Here is a 12,472-nt window from a genome sequence, read left to right on the forward strand (position 1 = left end):
TCCACAGCCAACTGCTTCCCTCAGAGCTCAGTACAGTCACCTCAGACAGAAGCCTCCCCAACATTACATAGGCACTTCTTCCTGGCTTGCCCCCTTCCTTCCTGTATCTGTAGCTTGCCTTCACTTCTCCGCAACCCTCCCACCACTCTAGTGTATTCCTATTGATTGCAGGCTACACAGTTTGCTGTTTTCATTGTTCCCTAGGTTTTGTTATGCCTACTGACTCCAGAGGAGGGGGGGGGGGGACGGACCAGAGGTGACCCATAGTTTTTCTTGGGCTTATAAAAAGAGAAAATTAAGCCCTGGCCAAGACTGGGGAGAGCCACTAACACAAAGTAGCACAATTCCCGATGGAATCCTGCTTTTCCTTGTGAAGTCACGGCTAGTGCAAGGGTATTAGGTATCATAAGTGAGCCTTACAGCCTTGCACACACTCCTGACCCCACCCTTCCCACAAATAATTAAAAAAATATGCATTTATAGTAACAGATTTTACATATTCAGTGTTCTAAGGTAAAAATATCACTTACAACATGTATATTATTTACTGCACTGCTATGGTACCAATCAGAAAACTTTGCAAAAAAGACACCTGCAATCATATGGTATTAGGACTATTGTAAAGCATTTCAGCCTTCAGAAAGCTTTAAGTAAACTGAATTATAATACAGTAAATCTTTCATATGAAAACAGCACTAACTGCCAGCACTCAAACAGTAACAACCCTCCCTATGGAAAGGCAACACTGCAAATATTACACCAGGCCCTAAAACACCAATATACCTGATATTAGGAAAACAGAACAGAATAAGTCAAGCTGTAATAGATCCCTACAAGAAACTACTTGCTAGCAGAATACCTCACTTGAGTCACACATGCAGAATACATAGACCCTCACCAAATACAGAATAAAGAGAAAAATTATATCTAGAAACATGCAGAAAGAAACTGAATATGAAACCATAAGACAGATTCTAAATGCAGATCAACAAATGGAAAGCAGAGTTGCTTACCTGTAACAGGTGTTCTCCCAGGACAGCAGGATGTAGTCCTCACATGTGGGTGACGTCACTGGATGGAGCCCTGTCACGGAAAACTTTTATGTCAAAGTTTCTAGAACTTTTGACTGGCACTCTGAGCATGCCCAGCATGACATAATCCCTGAGGCCACAGGGGTCTCCCTTCAGTCTCGTTTGTAGCAAAAGATGCGAGCGAAAAATAAAATAATAAAATGTTTTCAAACTCAACTCCATGGGGTGGCGAGTGGGTTTCGTGAGGACTACATCCTGCTGTCCTGGGAGAATACCTGAAACAGGTAAACAACTCTACTTTCTCTCAGGACAAGCAAGATGGAAGTCCTCAAATGTGGGTGATTAGCAAGCTACAGGCTGACTCGTATTTAAATTGGACCAACAGCTTACAACTTGTGCAACAGACACAACAACTTGTGTACTGTTGGGGAAAATGAGGCAGCCTGAAAATCACAGCAGACAGAAGTGGAAAGAGTTGGGATTATACTGGAAATAAGTTCTTTAAGATGGATTGTCCAAAGGCATAGTCTTGACATCCTTCCTTGTCCAGGCAGTAATGTGCTGTAAATGTGTGAAGAGAGCTCCATGTTGCAGCTTTACAGATCTCAGCAATCTGTACTGAACGATAGGGTGCTACTGAGGTTGCCATGGCTCTTACTGAGTGCGTCTTCACTCGTCCCTGGAGAGGAAGGCCTGCTTTTTCATAGCAGAATTCGATACAGTCTGCTAGCCAGTTGGAGAGAGTATGTTTGCACACTGCAACTCCTGGTTTGTTTTTATCGAAAGAAACAAAGAGTTTGGTGGATTTCCTATGGACTGCAGTGCGGTCTAGGTAAAATGCAAGTGCACGTTTACAGTCCAAGGTGTGCAAAACTCTCTCGCCCTGGTGAGAGTGAGGCCTTGGGAAAAAGGTTGGCAAGTCTACAGATTGATTCAGGTGAAAGTCAGTGACCACCTTGGGAAGGAATTTAGGGTGAGTACAGAGAACCATTCGGTCATGTAGGAACCTTGTACAGGGTGAGTATGTGACAAGTGCTTGTAACTCACTAACCCTTCGAGCAGATGTGATGGCTACTAGGAACAGAACTTTCCATGTAAGAAATTTAACATCGCAGGAGTGCAAAGGCTCAAACTGGGAGCGCATGAGCCTTGTAAGTACTACATTTAGGTCCCATTCAGTGACTGGTCATAGAGGGGGCTTAAGCTGTAGTAGGCCCCTCATGAACCAACTCACAAGGGGTTGTGCTGTTACTGGGGCATCCCCCACTCCCTTGTGGTATGCTGAGATGGCACTCAGGTGTACCCTCACCGAAGAAGTCTGGAGACCAGACTCTGAAAGATGCCAGAGATAGTCTAATAGAGATGGCATGGGGCAGGAAAAAGGGTCTATACCTTTTTGCATGCACCATATGGTAAATCTATTCCACCTAGAACGTTAGGATTTTCGTGTGGAAGGCTTTTGTGAAGCTACAAGCACTTGAGAAACATCGGTTGTAAGATTGAGCAGTTGTAAGATTGAGCGGTTGTAGGATTGAGCGGTTGTAGGATCAAGCTTTCAACATCTAGGCTGTGAAGGATAGGGTCTGAAGGTTTGGATGGCGTAACATGCCTTGGTTCTGAGTTATGAGAGTGGGTGCTGTGCCCAGGCGAATGGGCTCTCTGATCGAGAGGTCGAAAAGCATGGGAAACCACACTTGTCGAGGCCAGTATGAGGCTATGAGCATCATTGACCCTTTGTCCTGTTTTAGTTTCACAAGGGTTTTGGCTATCAGCAGTATCGGGGAATACACGTACAGGAAGCCTGTGTTCCAGGGGCGAGCGAAGGCGTCCATGGCTAACGTGTTTTGTTGCCTGTGCAGGGAGCAGAATCTGTCCATTTTGTGATTCAGTTCGGATGCAAAGAGGTCGATTTTTGGTTGACCCAGCGCTGGAAGAGTTTGCTCGTCACGTCGGGATCTAGAGACCACTTGTGGGGATGGAACTGTCGACTGAGGCGATCTGCTGGTACGTTCTGTACGCCTACTAGATAGGTGGCCCAGAGGTGCATGGAGTGTGTAAGGGCCCAGCCCCGGATCTGCGCGGCTTCTTGGCAGAGGAGATAAGAGCCCGTTCCTCCCTGTTTGTTCAAGTACCACATTGCAACTGTGTTGTCTGTTTGTATGAGAACAGTCTTGTGTGAAAGGCAGTCCTTGAATGCATAAAGAGCATAACGTACGGCTCAAAGCTCCAGGAAGTTGATTTGATATTTTGCTTCGAGTTGTGTCCAAGTACCTTGAGTTTGAAGGTTGTTCACATGAGCTCCCCAACCCAAGTTGGATGCGTCTGTGGTTAAGGTTACTTGTAGAATTGGCTGCTGGAAGGGTATGCCTGTCAGTCGGTTGGCTTTGTTTGTCCACCAGAGAAGTGACAGATGCAGCTGGTGGGTTACATGAATCTGGGATGAAAGAGGCTGAGTGATTTCAAAGTCCATTGAGTTATTCTCATGGCCAGCCTGGCCATTGGAGTGGCATGGACCGTGGAAGCCATGTGGCCCAGCAATGTTAGGAATTGATGGACTAAGACTGTTCTCTTTGTGCACAGAGATGTAGCCAGTTTGGAGAGTGTGTCTGTTGGGTAAGAAGGCCTTTGCGACTGAGGTGTCCAAATTTGCTCCGATGAAAGTAAGGAGGTGAGATGGAGTCATGTGGGATTTTTGGTAATTGATGAGAAATCCCAAGGAGTGTAGCAGAGTTATGGTGAGGTCAAGCGCTTCGAGAGCTCCTTGTTTGGAGTGGTGCTTGATTAGCCAGTTGTCGAGGTAAGGGAACACGTGAACGGTGTTCTTGCGCAGGTGGGCAGCCGCCACTGCTAAGCATTTCGTAAAAACCTGTGGTGCTGAGGCAATGCCAAATGGTAGAACTCAGTATTGAAAATGTCTGTGACCCACTTTAAAGTGCAAGTATTTGCGATGATGGGGGTTTATGGCTATATGTGCGTACGCATCCTGAAGATCCAGAGAACAGAGCCAATCTCCTTGTTGTTGAAGGGGAAGTAAGGTTCCAAGAGACATCATTCTGAATTTTTCTTTTTGGAGAAATCTGTTGAGATTGCGAAGGTCTAAGATTGGGTGGAGCCCTCCTAATTTTTTTTTTGGAATTAGAAAATAGTGGGAGTAGAACCCTCTGCTGGTTTGTGTCGAGGGAACGGGTTCTATAGACCTGGCTTGAAGAAGGGCGGAGAGCTCTGACTCCAGCATCAGTGTGTGGTCTTTTCGGGCCCACAGTGGATTTGGTGGAGAGTTTGGGGGTACCATGAAGATGTTTAGATGGTATCCCTTGGTTATGATTGAAATTATCCATTGGTCTGTTGTTATGAGGTGCCACTGATGTTGGAAGTGGAGCAATCAGCCTCTGACAGGTATATCTGGATTTGGATTTATTGAAGACTGGCAACCATTCTCTGGAAACATATCAAAATCCAGATGCTGGACCAGACTGTGGGACTGGTTGAGCTCTGGGTGCTTTGGGCTGGCGTGTATATCCTCTGTGAGGGGCTTTAGCAGGCTTCGCTCTAGATGCAGGAGGATAATACTTGCGAGAGCTGTAGAACTATTTCTTGGGGTCCCTTCTCGTGCTTCTGCAAAATGAGGAGGGAGCATCAGTGGTCACTGTAGACAATTGGTGCAGTGTCTCATGATGGTCTTTTAACTGAGTCACTGCGTCTTGAATTTTATCCCCAAAGAGATTATTCCCAGTGCACGGGAGGTCAGCGAGTTTTTGTCCTGGACCTCAGGCCGTAAATCAGAAGCCTTTAGCCAAGCCTATCGTCGAGCACTGATTCCTGTTGCTGATAAGCAGGAGGCAGTTTCAAAGGAGTCATATGCTGCCCGAACTTCATGCTTTCCTGCCTCAAGGCCCTTGTAGAGAATAGCAGTTAGACTCTCTTGATATTGCTGAGGCAATGAGTCTGCAAGGTCCTGAACCTGCTTCCACAGGTTTCTCTGGTATTGTGTCATGTAGAGCTGGTAAGTGGCAATACGAGACACCAACATGGTGCCTTGGAACATTTTCCTACCTAGACCATCTAAGAATTTTTGCTCTTTTCCTGGAGGGGCTGAGGAATGAGGCCGCAAGCGCTTTGCTTTTTTCTGTGCAGATTCAACCACAACTGAATGATGAGGCAGTTGTAGTTTTTGGAAGCCTGGAGCATGTTGGACGAGATATGTGGCATCTGTTTTTCTGTTGACAGGTGGAACAGTGCCAGGATGCTCCCATACATGGTGTTGAAGGTCTAATAAGACTTCATATACAGGAATGGCCATGATTTCTTTAGGCACGTCAACAAATTGCAGAACCTCCAATGTCTTGTAATGCGTGTCCTCCTCTGTTACCAAGTTGAAAGGGATGGTTTCTGACATTTCCTTAATGAAATTGGAGAAAGAGAGGTCCTCAGGGGGAGACTGCCATCTTTCCTCTGGAGGAGAAGGCTCTGAAAGTAATTCCTCTGATGTAGAGAAATCAGTATCCACGTCTTCCCATGGATCATAAGGAGTGCTTTGTCGAGATCCGGAAGGAGGGTGAATAGGCATCAACAAAAATGTCGATGGCTTCGATGGCGGGTGTATTGGCATCGATGGAGGCTTTGAAGGAATCGATGGCATTAGGGGAATCGATGGATGTTTAGGTTCAGAGAGTCTCGATGGTCCTGGAAGTGGTTCCAGCTGCGATGGACCTGGAGCCGGACTGGACATGGCGTTGTTATCCTCCACGGATCCCTGGATGGGTATCGGGAACCTCGGAGGTCTTGATGGCTGACTCGGCACCGATGGAACAGGCTGAGTTGGAAAGGCACCAATGAGGGCATCGAGTCGATGTAACAGCGGTGCAAACATCGATGGTTCAAGTAGTCGGTGCCGGTATGGGGGCCGGCTTCGGTGGAGGCTGGAGGTTTTGGACAGCATTGGGCACTGCCTGGTGGATGAGGACATTCAGTTCCTCCCTGAAAGCTGGTGTAGACAGAGCAGCTACAGGGGGAGGCAGGCTAGGCGTTACTGGCCTTTCCACAATAATTTCTGAAGGCTCAGTACCTGGCACCAGTATGGAACGCCTTGGGGCATCAGGTACAGAGGAGGATGGAGGCTCCTCTGACCGGGCCCTCTTCGATGGTGGCTTGGTGGCCTTTGATGCCGATGGGTCATCAGTGCTGGCACTGGGCATGGGATCGAGTTGATGCCGTGCCGATGCTTTATCGGTGCTAGGTGCGGTCTTTCCCCGACACCGAGGATGATGCAATAGATGTCCTGGATGGTGTCAGTGATGGACGGTCACCGGCTCCATGTTGTTCCCAGCGAGGTTTGTTGGTAGATGGAGTTTTAGACGCTGGTGATGACTGGGCAGAAGTTGATGGAGCAGATTTTAACTGGAAAAAAGACTCCATTTTATCCAGATGTGCTCGTCTGCCCTTGGGAGTCATTTGGGCACATTCAGGACACCGACGGATGTCGTGAGACGAGCCCAGGCATAGCATACACACAGTGTGGGGGTCCGTGATGCACATTGTTCGCGGACAGTCTGGGCATTTTCGAAACCCGGTCGCCATGTCGGTGGAAAGGGCTGAAAACAGTCTGTGGCCTGTGGGAACCGAGTGGCAGGCAGGAACCAGCTGGAGATGCGAGAGAGTACTCACCGAGCGACCGAGGTATACAGGGCGAGATGGGAGACCCCTGATAGGTAGTTTCTAAGAAGTAAACTTCAAAACTTTTCCATGAGGAACAAAGGAGTGAGAAAATCTCACAGAGCTCCTAAACCACGAGGCAACTGCAGTGTGGAAAAAAGAGACTGAAGGGAGACCCTGTGGCTACAGGGATTATGGCATGCTGGGTATGCTCAGTGTGCCAGTCAAAAGTTCTAGAAACTTTGACAGAAAAGTATTCCGTGATAGGGCTCCGTCCAGTGACGTCACCCACATGTAAGGACTACCATCCTGCTTGTCCTGGGAGAAAAAACAGAAACATCACTATTCCTCATTAAACATACAACAATAAAATCAAGATATATAAACCATCAATCATAATAGTAAAACCATACTCATAAAAAGAATACATATTTTAAAGAAACTGATGAATAGAACATCCAGTGATTAAAAACATACAATATTGTTTTTTAAAATTTTCCAAACATCAATAAAATATTTCAAAACAGCAAACATATCAAATAACACCAAATAATTAAAACTAAAGCTAAAAAATTATCTCCTTCTTTCCATACCTGGGAACTCTAGACTCCAGTCACCCTGAGATTGTCATGCATTAGTCAGGGATAGGAGGTATGCACAAACTTTCTCCTCTTTCTCATATACTTTATACACAGATTCTAACATACATGTTCATTCTTAAACAAACTCCTTTATATTCTCTCTCACACACATGCTGACTGGCTCACAACATGTTCACTGACTCGCTCTTGCTCATACACATGCTCACTGGTTTAAATGGTCCTCTTGCTCATACATATGCTGATTGGCACACTCGCTCTTTCTCATTCACTCTCGCTCACATACACGCTCTGGAAACCACAGCAAACCTGACTGTACTTTGCAGTGCAACCATGGAAAAACAAACAGTATCGTTCCTCATGAAACATTAAGCAATAAAGTCAAGAGCTATAAAACATCATTCATATTAAAACCATACTAAGAAAAAGAATAAATATGTCAAGCAGGCAACAGCCAGTGAACATCCAATAATTAAAATGACTCAAAATCTTTCTAATATTTACCAAACACCAAATATTTCAAACAGAAGACACATGAAATAACATCCCAAAATTAAAAATAATAGCATTAAAAATCTCCAGCTCTCTATACCTGGGATTTTTTGATTTCCAGTCACCCACAGATTGTTGTGGTTTGGGGGATGGGGGCCTCACAATCTTTAACCTCTTTCCACCCTCACACACACAGGCTCTCTCTCACTCACATATATACTATCACATACACATGCTCACTCGCTCTCACAGACATATGCAGGCTCTCTCACTCTCTCAAATACGCAGTCGCTCATACATACGCATATTCTCTCGCTCTCATACACAACCAGGTTCTCACACACACATACAGGTTCTGTTGCTCTCATACACATGCAGGGTCCGACACACACACACACACACATATGCAGGCTCTCTCTCACACATACACATACACCCTTTCAAGCCTCCCTCTTTTTTATGGGCCTTCTCTTTGCTAGTTTTGAATCACAGCGCTGCTCCTCATTCCACGAAGGAAGGTGGAAGGAGAACACGCTGCTTCTGCAACATTGGGGGGGGGGGGGCACTTGCAGGCCTCTCTTCATGCCATGGCAGGATGGGCTCGGCTGTGGCCCACAGATCTCTCTTCTCGCCATGGCCCGCAGATCTCTCTTCATGCCGCAGCAGAATGGGCTCTGCCGCGGTCCCGCAGGCCTCACTTCCAGCCATGGCAGGATGGGCTCTGCCACAGCCCACAGGTCCTTTTCAACGGCCCTGCAGATCACTCTTCAGGCGCAGCAGAATGAGTTCTGCCGCAGCCCACAGGCCTCACTTCCAGTGTGGCTTCATCGGCTCTGCTGCGACCTTGTAGACCTCTCTTCGGGCCACAGCAGCCCATCTCATTTTCTTTGTCGGGAAGCTTTATTAAAAAAAACCCCCAAAAACCCAAAACAAAAAAAAACACACATGATGGGAGCAACTAGCCCACCGAAGGAAGTCCGATCCCCTGATAAGGCCAATCCACCCCTGGCTCTACCTCTTATACATGGAAACCTTTGAGATATTTGAATATCTATCATATCTCCCCTATCTCACCATTTCTCTAGAGCATACAAGTTTAGATCTTTAAGTCTATCCCCATATGCTTTAGACCGAAGACCAGTGACCATTTTAGTAGCCGCCCTCTGGACCGACTCCATCCTGTTTATATCCTTTTGAAGGTACAGTCTTCAGAATTGTACACAGTATTCTAAGTGAAGTCTCACCAGTGACCTAATCAGGGGCAATATCACCTCCCTTTTTCTGCTGACCATTCCTCTCCCTATGCAGCCAAGCATCTTTCTGGGTTTCACTGTTACTTTATCCATCTGTTTGGCCACCTTAAGATCATCAGATACAATTACCCCCAGATCCTGCACTTCCTTTGTGCTTAGAATAATTTCACCTCCAATACTGTACCCTTCCCTTGTTTTTTTGCATCCTAAATGCATTACACTGCATTTTTTAGCATTAAATCTTAGCTGCCAGACATTAGACCATTCTCAAGCTTCACTAGATCCCTCCTCATGTTTTCCACATCTTTCTGGCTATCTACCCTGTTACAGATTTTGGTATCATCAGCAAAAAGACAAACCTTTCCAGATAAGCCTTCTTTTATGTCACTCACATAAATGTTGAAAAGAACTGTCCAAGGACCGATTCCTGAGGCACACTACTAGTAACAACCCCCTCCTCAGAGAAAACTCCATTTACCACTACCTTTGTTACATCCCACTCAGCCAGTTTCTAACCCAGGCAGTCATGCTAGGATGCCAAGGGCGCTCAATTTATTTGTGTCTTCTGTGCAGAACCGTGTCAAAAACCTTGCTGAATTCCAAGTACACTATGTCTAGCACTCTCCCCTGATCCAACGCTCTGGTCACCTAATCACAAGAAATTGATCAGATTCATCTGACAAGATTTACCTCTGGTAAAAACATGCTGCTTTGAATCTTGCAATCCACTAGATTCCAAAAATTGCACTATCCTCTGTTTTAGCAGCAATCACCACAGAAGTTAGACTAACTGGCCTGTAGTTGCCAGCCTCCTCCTTACTTCCACTTTTCTAGTTCTTCAGGACTACTCCAGACTCTAAAGAAACATTGAAAAGGTCAGCCTGCAGAGCTGCCATGACATTTTAAGTTTCCTTAGTACCTTCGAATGTATCCCATCCAGCCTCATCGCTTTATCTACAGTAAGTTTAGTTAGCTCCTCATGAACACAAGGTTCTAAAAATCAATTCAGGTTTACTTCATTTCCAATCTTATTTGTATTTGTTTTATGTGGTCCTGCTCCAGGCCCTTCAACAGCGAACACATTTTTCTTTTTCCTGATCAGCCTCTTCATATTCCTTCCTTCACTTTTGAGTCTCACAATGCCACTTTTGCACTTCCTTCTTTCACTAACGTATCTTAAAAAAAAACAAAAGTCTCCGCTCCCCCCCACCCCCCCCCCCCCCCCCCCCCCCCCCCCCACCAACCCCCCCCCCCCCCCCCCCCCCGTTTTACCATATTTGCTATTTTTTCTTCTATTTGAATTTTTGTTTTCCTGACTACTTTCCTAGCTTTTCTTAATTGTGCCAGATATTGTAGTCTGTCTTCCTCCTTCTGCGATGTCTTGCAGTTTATGAATCCTAGCCGTTTCTCCTTTACCTTTTCAGCTACTTCTTTAGAAAACCATAACGTAATGTTCAGCAAGTCAATTGGTCTCTCCAGCTGAAAATTAACAATATAGATCTTCTCTAAAGTGTCAGATATGTACTGGCACAACATTAACTTCAGATGCATTTCTTAAGTACTGAACTGGAAAATGTTCACTGGGATGAAAATCTCTTTCAAATATGTACAATTAACGCAGCCCCAGGACTGGCTCTCACCTTGGGGGATATCACAAAGGGCAAAGAGTCCAACTCGAATATCCCCGTTCACTGTCCACTTCTGAGTTTCACAATTAGGATTACAGCTGTGGTTCATAAAACGAGAAAAATTCCCTTTTGGGCCCGCATCAATGATCCGATCCTTTAAGGAAGAAATACAAGATCACGTAAGAAACAGTACATGACTTCCTATGATCAATTACAAGATCCTAAATACCAGATTTATAATCAAATTCAAAATTACAATGCAATCATTCCATCTTCTCTGAACTTTGCAAAGACATGCCAACTTTGGAAATGCTCTTTAAATGAAAAAAAAGAATGAATGAATGAACATTTGACTGCCTTAAGTTTTGTATGGGCAGGTGCTGTAATAATTATGCTTTTAATGACATGAAAGTGCCAAACTCAATTGCTCAGCAACATTGTTGAGTGCTCTGATGTGAGATATCTGGGTTTAATTCACAGGTCGGGGATGTTGCACAGATAATATTCACAACTTGGGACGAGATGAGGAGAGGGGTCAGCCATTGCACAGCAGCAACTCTTACTGGTCAAGCTCTGGGTTCACGCAGAGGGTGTCATGGTCTGTGGCTCTTGGCTGAGGACTGTCACTGCAAAGGCTGGATTAGATGGTGATGGCATTAAAAATGGGGAACCCCCGTCCCCTCACTCTTATGTAATTGTGAATGAAGGCTTCTTAAAAGTCCTAGCCTTAGTAAAGTCCAGCTCCGATTAGGCTGGAAACCCAAAGGAGATGGAGGATAATACATTGAGATCACTGGCTGAATGTACTGTGGCGATCAAAAAAGCAAACAGAATGTTAGGAATTATTAGGAAGGGAATGGCAAATAAAAGGGAGGATGCCATAATGCCTCTGTATCGCTCCATGGTGAGACCGCACCTTGAATACTGTGTGCAATTCTGGTCACTGCATCTCAAAAAGTTTATAGCTGCACTGGAGAAAGTGCAGAGAATGGCAACCAAAATAAGAGGCATGGAACAGCTGCCCTACGAGAAAAGGTTTAAAGAAGTTAGGGTGTTCAGTTGGAGAAGAGATGACTGAGGGGAGGGAAATGATAGAGGTCTACAAAATCATGAAAGGACATGAACAAGTTAATGTAAAGCTGTTATTTACATGCAAATAATAGAAGGAACAGGGGGCACTCCATGAAGTTAGCAAGTAGCTCATTTAAAACAAACTGAAGAAAAGTCTTTTTCACTCAGCGATAGTTAAGCTCTGGAATTCATTACCAGAGGATGTGGTTACAGCAGTTAGTGTAGCTGAGTTTAAAAAAGGTTTGGATAAGTTCCTAGAGGAAAAATCTATAAACTACTATGACGGTAATTAATAAGCAATAGTAGCTTGTGATTTATCTAATGTTTGGGTACTTGCCAGCTATTTGTGACTTGGTTTGGTTACTGTTGGAAACAGGTTATTTGGCTTGATGGACCCTTGGTCTGCCCCAGTATGGCATATCTTATTTTCTTAGGGAAAAAACAACTGACATTCCTTATCTAAAAAAATTAAAAGCTGTGGAGTGACCCCACAAGTTTCAGGCAGTTGTAAATCTGTCTACTCTGGCTTTCATTGCCAGCTGCCCAAGATTACTGGGCTCTTAAGATCCTGTACAGCAGACCATCTAAAACATGCATCAGCAAATTTAGGGATTATTATTGTGTAGCACTTGGCTATGTAATAATATTTTCTAAAATAGGCAGCAAACAAATATTTTTATTTTATTTTACAGTTGCATGTCTTTAACTAAGATATTTTAAAATTTTCGTCTCACGATGAGTGCCTA

General features: G+C 44.9%; 1 protein-coding gene across 4 annotated transcripts in view; it reads right to left on the reverse strand.

Moving 5' to 3' along the window:
- The window catches only part of NSD3 (nuclear receptor binding SET domain protein 3), a 502,906-nt gene that overhangs the window by 36,365 nt on the left and 454,069 nt on the right, over nucleotides 1–12,472 (reverse strand). For all 4 annotated transcript variants that reach the window (XM_029603933.1, XM_029603930.1, XM_029603931.1 and 1 more), the window contains one exon: nucleotides 10,668–10,809. In XM_029603933.1, coding sequence (XP_029459793.1) covers nucleotides 10,668–10,809 — 142 coding nt within the window. The remainder of the gene's footprint in view (nucleotides 1–10,667; nucleotides 10,810–12,472) is intronic.

The sequence above is a fragment of the Rhinatrema bivittatum genome, chromosome 5, assembly GCF_901001135.1.
Source record: "Rhinatrema bivittatum chromosome 5, aRhiBiv1.1, whole genome shotgun sequence".
Classification (NCBI taxonomy): domain Eukaryota; kingdom Metazoa; phylum Chordata; class Amphibia; order Gymnophiona; family Rhinatrematidae; genus Rhinatrema; species Rhinatrema bivittatum.